A 13594-nucleotide genomic window follows, 5' to 3' on the forward strand; every position below is an offset into this window, starting at 1 on the left:
AAGTTTGGTCTGATATGTTTATTTGTATTGGGGAGATTGGATTTTGAGCTTCTGGGTTTATGTAGAGACTTGGGTAGTAGATTTTGCTGTCTTGTAACATGTGCAACACAATCAAGCAAGTGTTGTACTTACTCAATTTATGGGGCCGTAACGGGAGGCGCGTCAGCATAATGACTAGATGAAGTCGATGCCGAAGAAGAAGAAGAATGATGGGATTGTAAAATATTCTTAAAGAAATAAATATTTGATAAAAAAAAATTGAAAGAAGGTTATTTTAGTACTTTGCTTATCTATGTTATTCTCATGTGATTGACACGTTATCATTTTTTTTTAGAGAAATATCAAGAATTTCATTTTAACTAAGCAATAACTGAAATTGTACGGAGGTATCATGTTGATATCAAAATACAACGTACTTCAAGTATCACATTAATACAGTTGAGAGTTTGGGTATCACGTTGACTTTGTCACTAAAGTATAGGTACCGGTGCCGCATTTTTCTAATAAGAATGTCAAATTATCTGTTTATTAATAAAAGATGCAGTAGCCCCATTAACCCAACAAAGAAAAAACAAAAACAAAAGATGCAGTAGTGGAGTCCAATGTTCTCAATTCTCAAAGTTGTATGTCAAAAAAAAGTCTCAAAAGTTGTTTGTAGCAACCACGACCGAAGAAGCCGTCCGTGGCCGCCTGATTGCTTAACACGTCCTTCCGCTTCTTAGTAAAACTGAAAAAGTTGGAGATGCGGGGTATCGATCCCCGTACCTCTCGCATGCTAAGCGAGCGCTCTACCATCTGAGCTACATCCCCGCTTGATTTCTTTCTTACTAAACAGCTATAATCCAATTAACACACGTTCTCTTTTCAAATTTTGATATTCCATTCAAGGAAAAACGGGCATTTTAGATTTCTGAGAGCAGAGACCCCGCAACCACCGTTTGGGAATTTTCACTTTCAAGTTTCATCCAAAGGTACCTCCAACTCCAACCTTTTCATTTCATCTTTTTCTCTGGTTTTTCTGTTTGTTTATTTTTCTGCCGGCAACAATGTTTATATATTCTTTTCTGGTTTCTCTTGGCATTGGTAACTACACCACTGTTTCAGCGGCATTTAGACTTGTGAGTTGTGAGCACTAGCTCCGTTCTATAAAATCTACTGGGTTCTGTTTTGTTCTTCATTTACGGTTTGGTTTTTCCATTCCTTTAGAGCATTTCCATAAATTACTTGCATATTTCCCTGGAAGAACCGTTTCTGTCTTCTTTGTACTAAAAAGATTGGGCCTTTGGAGGTTATGCTGATAAAGGTGCCAATGTTATGTTTTACTTCGCAGTTCTTGATAGTCCAATGTGGTTCCTTGTCAATTCTCGGCTTGTTGTGAACAAAGCGTTTTCTTGAGAGTTATTATGGCTTCAATTGAGAATTTAGACCTTGAAAGTGGATGCCGTACTAGTCAAGAAGATGCAGGCTTGGAGCTTCTTTGGAGCAAGAGATCGGTAACCAAATTCTCGAGTAGTGATTTGGGTGTGTTTTTGAGTTCCAAGGAGTCAATTATGTGCAAATGTGGCAATCAATCATCTAGCAATTTGGATAAATATAGCCAAGTTAGGAGTGAAAGTGGGGAGGTGAAGGTAGAAATTAGTTCACAAGAGAATCGAGGGCAATTTAACCTTGCAGAGAAAGCATATGATAATGAGAGGCCCAGGAATACCAACTCTAGGAATGCTTTGAAGCCACCGCGACCTCCTAAAGGTCCATCACTCGATGCTGCTGATCAGAAGTTGGTTAGAGAGATTGTGGAGTTTGCTAGGAGAAAGCGTGCACGAATTGAACAGATTAAGGCAGCTAAGAAGACAAAAGCAACCAAGTCATCATCTGTGCAAAGTGGCATATCTGCCATGATCTTCACACTACTGTTCTTCTGTGTCATAATATTTCAAGGTAGACCTTTTCCCTTTCTCTATTCATCTTTTGTACATGATTCCATAATTGATCATCATTACATTTTTATGTCTATGCCATTTGGATCTGTTGACTAAGCTAATAGATTTAACAGAACTTCGAAACAGTTACTGAACTTACTTTGTGATTGATAAAATCCGTATATATTAGCAATAGCACTTGGTTCGGGAAAAAGACCTAGGGTGGCTTGTAATGACGAGGTGCCAATTTGATTCCTCTTTCCAGATCAGAAATGTTTTCCATTGCACTATGACTGTTTTACTAAATTACTCTGCAATTTCATACATCGAGTAGTATAGTAGATGGAATGGTGACTGCTATATACGTGTGTCCATGTGTGCCTGTTATACATACATAATTGAGACTGAGAATTTAGTCTCCTGTACTCATACCAGGACTGATTTGTGAAACAAAACAACCAAATTGATCCTCCCACATATAGGTGGTTAGTGGTCAGTTGGTGACTGTGAAGTTAAATGTGGTTCCTTTGAGCTACACTTGTGTATTCAAAGTTAAGAGGATTGGTCTGTGATCAAGATATTTTGTTAGTTTAGCTTTCATATCAACTCACTCAATCCAAAATGACAATTGTGATATCATTACTTGCTTAACCACAAACATTGAAAAAGGTAGGAAGTCCTCTTTGTCTCATCTTTTACACTACAACATTGAATATCATTCATCTGTGTGAAGTGAAGTAGTCTGTATTCTCTTCTGTCTGAGCTAACATATATACCTGAAAAGTAATTCATATATACTTGAACTGATTTTCTATTATTCTTTATAGTACTCAATTTTGGATTTGAGAATGTGTGTCAATGCAAAGTTCTTGGCAATTTCAGCTTGATAACAGCCCACCCAGAAACATAAGGATAATATAAAACTTACTAAAATGTTTGGTATATGTTTATTGCTATGTCTATCGCTGTCTGAAAATCCAGTATTTACAATATTATTCTCCGCAGCACATAGTAAACTCATTTTACCTATGATAGACCATCAGGATCCCAGACAATTGCCAGTACATAATTAAAGTAAAGTGAAAAGTGTAGCATATATCATCTCTTGCTTCTGATAAATACTTTTTGTTTCATTGGGGATCATTGCCATCTTGTAATTGCTGCACTTGATAACCTAAGTTTGCCATATTCTATGTCTGTAAATACATATGAACGTTGTTCAAGCTTTCTTATAGGGATAAGCTCCACAACTGTTCCAAATATGAATACCCAGGGGTCTCCAGAGCCAGCAGTTGCAACAACTGGAGATTTAACTTTCCTTCATTACTCCCAAAGCACCATACCACGTTCTAGCTTTCAGAAGTGTGTATTCCACTTCCTTACCTTTTATGTTTTACCTTTATCTTATTTTTCATGTTTTCCATGCTTTGTACCAAGATCCGAGAAAACTGTACTACTCTAGTAGTCTTTCTCATCCTCTTCCTTCTGTGTATTTCAGTTCTGTCAAATATCAGGTTTCTCGTTCAGGTCCGGCTGGAAAGGTGATCAAGATGTAAGCGGTTGTTCTACTGTCAAGGAAAATCATATTCTGTTCTCCATTTGCCAATACCACATCACAACACGTCTGTTACGCTTAAGTTAACGTGTACAGTAGCTCAGCAACTGGTTGATGAATGATTTTACTGAAGAAGAAGAGGAGAGTCGATTCAAAAGGTGAAGAACAACAAGGTGGTGACTGTGCATTCTCAACTGTCCAGAAGAGTACCGAGAAATAGCTAAATTCATATGTACTTGTTCACATTCACTCGGTGAGTTGTTTTACAGTTGGCTTCGGGAATTAAACTCTGCATGTTGTTAACCTCAGTTGAGATCTTGCTGATTAACAACCTATAATTGTTTCATTTACCGAAAAAAAAAAAAAAAAAAAACTATAATTGTTCTTGCTCTTTATCTCTTCTCTACGTCTATTGAATGGTGCGTGAATTTCATTATGTTTGCTTAAAAAGACTTAGAAATTGGGGAGATGTACACTGAGAAAGAGTGAAAATATATATGAAAGAGGTTCAGGGCGTACCAAAACAAATTTGTATAGATATGGTTGAGTTACAAATTATATATTTTCCATACATGCATGCATGTAATTGAAAGTTTGAGTCCTTAACCACATACGGATTCGGTACATGGTTATCCTAGATATATAGATTTATACATCGATCAACGTTGCGTTTCCCCTACCTCAATGGAGAGAGAAGAATAAAATGATTGAAATTCATGATACTATATAGCAAACAACATGTATATCAACATCATCACAACTGGTCGCATTTTGTGGGAACAAACGAGATCGTCTCCTTGACTATATCATGGAGAACCAGCATATTCTGCTGCTGATAATTCCCAAACACAGACATATCGCCAGCGCTCCCAACAGCCAAGCAAATGACTCCCACATCCGTATCTGCAATCATATAATTCTCACTGGGCAGTTCTAAATCAGCACCCTTGAAATTAAATACCAGCTTGGGCACCTCTACCTTGGTAGCATCCTCTGGCAATTCGAAGCACAGGTCTAGCCCTACCGTGTCAATCGCATCCTTCTCCGGAAGTTCCATCTGGGAAGAGAATTCTTTCACAACAGCATCGTAAGCATCCTGTGCAAGGTAAGTAAGGGTTGTCCCAGAGTCTATGATTAGGCCACCGCCACCATCATCTCCTAGTGCGAATGTGTCTTTTTCAATAGGCAAGCTAGTGCCTCCTACAGTGATTCCTTCGAGGGAAAGATAGTAAAAAGTAGGCTGTGATGGGTTCTTGATCAAAGGGGTGGTTTTGATGTTTGCAACCTCAGATGATGGTGTAGTGCTGTTCAAGCTTGCTACTGACCCCATCAAAAGTGTGCTCGTACTTTGTGTGTCGTCCACGGATGTAAGGCAATAGGAGAACTTAGGCTCCTTGAGCTGCGAAACCAACGACAAGGTTCCCCGCCCCAACCCTACGAGCCCCGCACCTTGGCTGAACCCACCACCCTCGTTGTCTTCCCCACATCCAAAACTAACTTTCGGAATAGAAACATCTCCGAAAGAGAACGTTTCGGTTGCGAGGATCCCCTCAGTTGATGAAGAATCGCCATAAGTGTAGTAATACTCGCAGCTTTGGTTACTGCATTTCGAGGAGGGCAGTGCATCACATAGGTCGCTTGTACATGACACCTTTGAGAAAGATGAAGACTTTTTCGGGTTGAAAATCGGGGTGGGCTGCTTATAACACTGCTTGCAAGGCTCGCACTGAGTCCATATAAGATCGCTCCCTGTGTCCACAATTGCTGAGAAGCTCTTTGCCGGAGTACCAATCGATAACGTCATCAAAAACTCTCCCACGCCTGCATGAACCGGAGTTTGAACTCGGGTATGACTATCTGGTGATGTAGAGCTCTTGAGCTTCATTGCATTTAGCCTCTGCAGCCTCTTTCGTCCTCGCTTGATTCGGCGTTGAAGACGTTCGAGTTTGGTCAGGTTCTTTCCAGAATCCACGTGTTTTAGAGTCACCTTGAACCCACTTTGCATCTGTAAGCTGTGGTCGTGGAGATCAAGGGCTCGTCTTGAAGTGGAACACGAAGGGTTAACAAACAGTGCACCTAGTACTCCCAGTATTATTAATACGAAACTGGACCTTGAAAGAATCACTGAAGAAGCCATCTCAAGGAGAAATGAGATTGATCAATTAATCCAGAAGGTGGTGGTCGGAAATATAAGTAATATTATGAGCTGTGGTTTAGATATCATTGATGTTGCGTCATATCTAATGCATGGTCTGGCGTCTCTTTTTGAGGGAATGAAAATGTATGATCAAAGAAGCAACAATTCTAAGAGCGAGAGAGATGGAGACTGAGGTGACTTCACACCCTTTGGAGTTTGGACATATATATTGTTAATTGTACTGGAGTACTCTCTAGTTTATACATATGTTGGCCACCTATTTCGACGACTCTTAGTCGCTTACCTCGATCGGTAAAGTATTGGAAATCATATGATGATTGTGTTTCTGCAAGATGATTATTAAAGCGCACACACAATCGATCTCTTGGTACCTTAAAGTAGATGATCGATCTCTGGTGTATGGACTTGCCAAAGGCGTACTCAAAGATATATCATTGTGTGTACATGTCATTGCTTACATTTATTCAAATAATAATTACAAAGATGGAAATTTGGTATAGAAGTGAAGAAACTAGGAATGATGTATTAGAGGGTTCATATAAAAAAAAAAAAGATGTATTAGAGGGTTGGTGGGCTAACTCGTTTACTATTGGACTGAAAAAGAATTTGGAGAGATGGGGCTGGTTTGATTTCCACGCATGGGGTAGAGAATGAAGAACAAGGTGATTTTGATGTCTAATTATTGTTAGGTGAGAAAGATTTATCATTATTATATGTCTCTCTCAAATTTCTATTTTCCTGTTTTTGTTTCTTTTTTCTTCTTCTTCCTAAGTTTGTAATTACATATGTCCAATTAAGCATATGTACTTCCGGAGACGGAGCCAGAAATGTAAATGAGGGTGCAGTGGGCTAACTTTTCTTAATGAATTTTCTTTAATGTGAAACTAGCCTTCCTGCACGCATGATGCGTGTGCGAAAGGGCCGCATTTGCCTGTGTGTTTAATATTGTTATCGTTGATCATGTCTAATGGCTGGTACGAGCTCACGCGTGTGGTGCATGTGTTTGTGTCCGATTTAGCAGACATTACTAAAGTGAATTTGTTGATAATACGATGCATCAAAAAACATTTCAAATATGTTACTTGGGTGATTATTTTTTTGTTATATAGGCAGTTAATAACCAAACCTTAACAATGTGACGTAAATAAAATTAATGTGAAGATGATATGTCGATCCCAATCAAGGTCAATAGGGATTACATTTAGATTGTAAGACCATCATGTCATTCTTATGTCATCCTTACTCCATCTAATAGTTATACGACATCCAAACAATTTAAATCCAAGCAGAGAATCTACTAAAAACATTATAGAACCAATACGAACACAAACTAAGATCTAAATGAAAGGTAGGTTGAACATAGTTTCATCAATCCATTTCACCAGCTTTGGCTATAGCAACAGCTCCAAAAGTTTTGGCCTGTTTTGCTTAGTATTCAAGCATGATCAGGATAATTTAAACTCTAAAACTCGTTTAGTCTCTTGATAGCATCAATATTATTGCTACACTCTTCCATGCTTGCTTAAGAATCTGAAAGTTCAAATTTTCACAGCCAACATCATTAGCGATTTACCCCAAAAAAAATTGAAGACTTAAGTTACTGAAACAAAACACAGAAGGAATGAGGAAAAAGAAACAAAGAAAAGTACCATAATTAATTACCATCAGTACTAACAAAAAGAGGCATGATCTGTCAAAGCCTCGCCAAAATTTAAAGGCACAAAATAGAACACCAAGCTGTGGAACATCATCGAACAATTACTAAGCATCAAGCCACAATTATAGCAAGAGTTACTCCTAACCCACAAAGTGCATCAACAGAAAGAGCCTAAAGAAATAGTCATATATCATGTCCATCACAGAGAATTATGGTAAGATTAAAAAAAGATTATATATGACATCAATTTTGATCTCAATGGCATCAACTATGACAGACCATCCAATTTTTTTATGAGTATACTATACTAGAACATGAGAGAAAACAAAGTACCTTTCATGACATATCCAGCCGATCCCTAACCTTTTTTTTTGTGAGTGGCCAAAAAATTGTTATGAACTAAGCAACAGATTTCCATTGCGGTTGACAAATCAGTTGATAACCCGCCGCCATTTCGGCCATTTAAAGAAGGAAAAATTTTAAGACCGTCATTAACAAACTCGACATATAATTTTGTTACATACCGTCATTAATACCGTTACTTTATATTTATTCCGTCATATTCTTAATTACGTAGCTTGAAACCTTGAAGGACTTGAACCACATCCTTCACCCGACGCTTGAATCGCCGGAACGAATTCGGTGGCCTCTTGTTTAGGAATTGGAACACTAGGGCTCAGAGACATGGACAAGAGGAGGAGAAGATCCAGACCATTGAAGTTCCTCAACCCACACATTGACAAGATCAACGAAGACCCACGTCGGACCTTGTTGATTAATTAGAGTCATCACACCACCAAGTCACTAACCACAAATCATAAGGAAATTAGATTTCTAACAGACTGGGTGTGACACGAAAATCTTATCGTGCTTTATGATAGAATCAAATCAATAAAGGCTATAAACGGAGGTCTACATGTGAAAGAGTCTAAGCTTGAAGACCCAAAAACGAAGCTCATGACCAAGTACTAAATTTGAATGGATAGGAAAAAATTGCATCCATCTCATGACCAAGTACTATATATGAGCTTGTACGTAGTTGAAACAAAGCAAGGGAGAGAGAAAAAATATAGAACAACGATGCAAGGCAGAGGTATTGGCTTGAAATTTAGATTTAACAAAACTTAAAGTTGAGATTTAAATATGGATTAATTTCAGTTTACCCCCTTGAGGTTTGGGGTTAACATCATTTTAGTCCACATACTCTTAATTTTAAAAATTTACCCCCTAAAGTTTGCAATTTTCATAAATCAAACCTAATTGCTAAAATTTCGTTTAATTTGGATGTTAAATGCTAGAATAAAATCTTATAAAAAAAAGGTCATAAAAGGCGATTTATGTTGTTATATGACTATTTTAGCCCTTAAAATGAGTTATGAAGTCAAAATTAACGTCCAAATTATACGGAATTTCAGCAATTGGGTGTGATTTATGAAAATTATAAACTTTAGGGGGTAAATTTTCAAGATTGAGAGTATGGGGACTGAAATGATGTTAACCCTAAACCTTAGGGGTGTAAACTGAATTTAATCCTTTGAATATTCGTACCACTAAGGACAATCCAAAGCTGCAAGAGAAGACCATGGAAAGCACCAAACTTCAAGATCTCGAAGACATCAAGACATAAACCGAGAGAGAGAGAGAGAGAGAGAGAGTCAGAAGAAAGCTATATGTGATACATACACATTTGATGGCCTTATATTTACCTCCCTAGCTCTTCTTGTGCTCAAATCATCAAGCTGCCTTTCTCCCCACTTCCCTCTCCTTTCTTGAACACTCTTCACAGATTACCCACTGGAATCCTCCTCCTACTCATCTTCTTCCACTCCCTTTTCTAACCCTCCCTCTCCCCTCATGACTTCGATCCCCAATCAAAAAGAGAAGACTATGGAGTATTAGAGGCTAGTTCGATGTCTTTGATATCGTTCTTGCATAAGAGGGAGAGAAATAGACAAAACTATATATGAAAATACAAATGTACCTTTTAAAAAATGAATTATGACCTTCAGTTAACAGTGTTATTGATGACATGTACCAAAACTGTGTGGGGATCGTTAGTACATATATTGATGTGCTATTTCCTAAAGTTAAGAAACCTAAATTTTCAGAGATGCAGAGTTGATATCCTATTTCTAAAATATTTCCCTTTAAAGAATAGATAAAAAGATATCAGCGATCTATAATCAAGAACAAATCGTGACATAACTGGAACCAATCAATCTGATTCCTTCAAGATATATAAAAATTGACCATGAAGGTATCTAAGAGATTCAAAGACATTTCCAAGCAACAGTTAAAGCAATGGAGTTTATATACATTCAGAGATGACAGTAATTCAAATAAATCTTTGATGGAAGTCGAGTAAGAAACCAAAATTGAAAATACAGATTCAAAGAAATCTTACAAGTTGATAATACCTTCAGTTGGTGGTGGAAGATTTGTTTGAAAAGGTGAAATTGCAATCACCGGTTTCGACACCAATCTTTACCTCTGTCTAGATTTTAATCTGATCTGCTCCTCAATCTACGTTAGTTCTCTTCTTAGTGTGAACTATAAACCGAGACGGTTGAATAATGATGAAGTCATACCTTTATGCTATCTCCAGTCTCCGATCGTGGCCCTGACAGTTGTTCTATTTTATAGATATCACGTGCTCTATGATCATGCTAACTACATTCCTCGATCATTTTACTCTCCTTATCTTTTCAATTGCACTACAGTTAAACCTCTATAAATTAATAAGGTCGGAACCGACAAAAATTATTAATTTAGCGAGTTATTAATTAATCGATAAATTAATAATTTATTAATTTATCCATTATTTATAACTTATTAATTTATCAAAATATTATTTAGTTTCTTAAATATTCTTTTACTTTTTTCAACAAAAATAATATTATAATACTTTGTTCAATGTACTACATCTCGTCGAATTTATTACGTATTTATTATTTAACGTGATATTTATTCGACGTACTACATTATTCAACGCATTACGTTAGTTCGATGTACTAAACTCTTTCATTTGATAAATATTACATAAACAAAACTCTATTTAAATAAACAAAAATCATTGTTGCACAACACATCAGTGACAACAATGGCTCTCATCTCAAATGTGTATAAAATCAACGATAACAGATGAAATGCATAAAACGTTGTGTGAGTACAACAAAGATACATTTAGAACGCAAAAGGAATTGCAAAAATGGACAATTTATTATGAAATCATCATAAATGAATAGTTAATTCTATGTATATTAAGGAATTATTAATTTATATATTGATTGGGGTCTATATGAATTTTCGTATTTGTATTATCTTATAAATTTAACGAATTATTAATTTACCACGTTGTCTGGACCGGCAAAAATTATTATTTTAGCGAAAATTTTAATTAATCTAGTGTTAAATTATCGAGGTTCTACTGTATTCCATATTTATAAATTCTTTTTTTAATCTGTTTTACATTGATATCATTCCTTGATTTATTCACTTCAATACAGATTAATAAAGGAAGGGCAATTGAAGGGATTTATGGAAATTTAATCTATGGCAGTTCTATAAACTAAATTGGCTTAATTAATAGAGATGAGTCAAATTTCGATAGTATTATTGTATTTGTTTCCTTCATTGTCTGTATATACCAAAACTAAAATTATACGAGTATAACTCTAATTAAGATCGAAAAAGGCCTAAATTTATATATATCCTAAAAGCCCAAGAGAGAAAACTTACATAAGACAACTTTTATTGAGAACCGGAGAAAATAAAATGGATTGATTGTATAGCTCTCTGGCACTCGACCCTTTCGGACTAGAGAAGCTTTAGGGTTTCGACGACGTCTTCACTCCAGTCTAGGGTTGGAGGGCCTGATTGCAGAGGCGGGGTGAGCAGATCTCCAGCGGCTTTGGCAACACGGTGGGAAGCCCGGATCATAGGTTTGAGGTTGACGACAGCTGTGCGATGTTGGCGTGTGGTTGGTGGTGATTTCGATCGATCGGATTGGCTTTTGATTGTGCTCGACGGTGTGGGTGGTTGTAAAAAAGGGAGTGAAAATTTCAATCCCCTAAACAAACTAGTGTCATCAATGACGTCGTGCATGGATGTTGGGTGAAGATTATAATTTGATGTATTAAAGTTTATATAGTAGAAGTTAATGTACAAATATTCATAGTGGGACAAACTTCAGGTGTAGTTTCGAGAAAATTTCTATTATTTAGTTAACAATAAAGCACTGGAAAATTATAAGAACTGTACACCACGCATAATAAGTGTATAGCCTCCTAGTGTTCAAAATTGTCTCTCCTTTTAGAGGCACATCCAGTGGCGCTGTCGCTGTATGGGATCTGTTGGTCTTTGGGCATTTGCTATGGTGTCCTTCGTTCTTGGTGGACAAAGGTCAATACGGGGGGGAGGGGGTGTGAGATCATGGTTTCTGGCAAAGTAGTATTTTGATCTTATTGGCCGAGTGTTGGATCGTAGTGCGCTTGAGCGGCAATGGTTTAAAGCAGAGACGATGATGTAGCGTGATGTTACAAGTTCGGTGGTAGACTGGAGGTGTTACGATCGTGGTGGCATAGTCTGGCTCAGATCAGGCTTATCCGTTTCGGGTTGGCTTGCTTGCTAACGGTTTTGGTACCTCCTTAGGCTGGACGTACGGGGTTGTTAGACGTGTGCAGCGAGGTTTCGACTTTTGTGGTGGGGCATAATGCAACGGTGGTTCTTCAGTGGCGGTTGCAAGGTTGGGTTGAGCTTCAAGGCCTACCATGTTTTCTCGTGTCTAGGTTTGGTGTTTGGGCTTGGGCCTTGTATTGGCTACGTTATCAAATTGGTTTTTAGTTTTGGTTAGTTAGATTTAGGTTAGGCTCGTTGTGGGTCTGTAACATTTTCTAAGTTATTGGGCTTGGCATTTAGCTAGGGGTCTTAGATGCTCCTGAATAGTCTCATCTACGTAGATTGGTCTATCTATTATCTTTCTTAATTGTGTTTTGGTGGCTGGTTACTTAGTTTGATTGCTCCGATGCAATTTGGTTATTAATCAAGATGTGTCATCCTAGAATGTTGTAGCATTAAAAAGGCTTAAAGTTTTCCTGCGTTATATTGCATGGTTTAGTTTTTCGTAACCCGGGACTCTAAGTTGTGTTCTTGTTGTTACATACTTTTGTTGATCGATCCATATAAAGACATTACGTCCTTTTCTTTTTTTTTAATAAGAAAACAAAAGATTTTTGTGAAGAAAATACATTCAAAGTAAACTACCTAAATACGTGTACGTACGTACTAAATATGCAGCACATTTACAGGCATGCATGCACCTTGATTTAGACTTCCAGGCCAGCTTGAGCATACTAGAATTATGAGATATTATGTTATTAATTGTTCAGTTGTTTTAATGTTGAGTGTGACGTGTGGCTAACTTTGTCCTTCTGTATTTTGATCGTTATCTAGTTCTAAACCCATAAAATTAATGAAAACAACCCGCGGGTAGATCATAGCCATATTTATAGACAATCGATCGAGTACTAAAGTTCCGGATTCATTCTTTCAAAAGAGAAAAAAAGGTTCCTAATTCATGAAAGTGGGACTAAAATTAAGAGCCTTTGGTGGCACTTAATTTATGGGTTAAAAAGTAATTAATCCCATTTCTTGAATGTGAAGGATCGAAGATTACTAGTAACTTCTAAAACCTTCCGCTTTGTATTATCAATCGTATAGTGAAATTAAACCATGAGAAATACCATCAATCTTGAATATTACATTAGAAATTAATAAAAGACGAATTCGAAAATACGTAGAGAACCCTCTGAAGCTTTCTGATCGATCATTCGAACGAACTAATCGACCTAGCGTTAGTCGCAGATAGAGTCGACTTGATATTTGATGCATAGTCGCTGAAACGAATAGCACACTCGGCGACGAGTGCTTGGGAATGCATACTCTAGATATATCGAGAAGCAAGTAACGATACATAGGAGACTTTGGCAAAAGTATCACTAACACCCACAAGCTTGCACATCAACATTGATATCCCTTTATGTGACTTCAATTCTTCAAATACCACCTGCAGCTTGGTTACTTGAGGAGTCAGCTCCATCAATGTTGACCTTTGACCAGCCCTTATTTGGAGATTTTGAACAGTTGCTTCCATGAAGATGCATATATATATATATATATACGTATTTTTCTCAACTGCGGACGTCCGCACCAAAGTTTTGGTGCGGATTTCCATTTTTGCACCATTTTTCGATCGAATTTCCTTATCTCCACCGTCTAGTATCTAGATAATATTGTGTAGACATCTC

At 37.2% G+C, this 13594-nt stretch overlaps 2 protein-coding genes and 1 non-coding gene across 3 annotated transcripts; 1 reads left to right on the plus strand and 2 right to left on the minus strand.

Moving 5' to 3' along the window:
- Positions 1 to 737: 737 nt before the first annotated feature.
- TRNAA-AGC lies at positions 738 to 810 on the minus strand. The gene has a single exon. It is a non-coding gene; the product is annotated as a tRNA-Ala (tRNA).
- Positions 811 to 1403: 593 nt separating this feature from the next.
- LOC101292166 lies at positions 1404 to 3803 on the plus strand. The gene is made up of 2 exons (XM_004289498.1): positions 1404 to 1938; positions 3418 to 3803. The coding sequence occupies exons 1-2, from the start codon at positions 1404 to 1406 to the stop codon at positions 3462 to 3464; spliced, it is 582 nt and encodes a 193-aa protein (XP_004289546.1). The 3' UTR covers positions 3465 to 3803.
- Positions 3804 to 3991: 188 nt separating this feature from the next.
- On the minus strand, positions 3992 to 5734 carry LOC101308508 (aspartic proteinase nepenthesin-1-like). The gene has a single exon (XM_004288498.1). It carries the CDS (start codon positions 5609 to 5611, stop codon positions 4229 to 4231), a length of 1383 nt encoding a protein of 460 aa, XP_004288546.1. The 5' UTR covers positions 5612 to 5734; the 3' UTR covers positions 3992 to 4228.
- Positions 5735 to 13594: the final 7860 nt, after the last annotated feature.

The sequence above is a fragment of the Fragaria vesca genome, linkage group LG1 (assembly GCF_000184155.1).
Source record: "Fragaria vesca subsp. vesca linkage group LG1, FraVesHawaii_1.0, whole genome shotgun sequence".
NCBI lineage: Eukaryota > Viridiplantae > Streptophyta > Magnoliopsida > Rosales > Rosaceae > Fragaria > Fragaria vesca.

Bases quoted from the DNA above. Each gene is read 5' to 3' on its own strand.
- LOC101292166 (XM_004289498.1), top strand. From the start codon at position 1,404: ATGGCTTCAATTGAGAATTTAGACCTTGAAAGTGGATGCCGTACTAGT. The intron at 1,939-3,417 runs GTAGACCTTTTC...TGTGTATTTCAG, and splicing joins CTGTGTCATAATATTTCAAG to TTCTGTCAAATATCAGGTTT.
- LOC101308508 (XM_004288498.1), bottom strand. From the start codon at position 5,611: ATGGCTTCTTCAGTGATTCTTTCAAGGTCCAGTTTCGTATTAATAATA.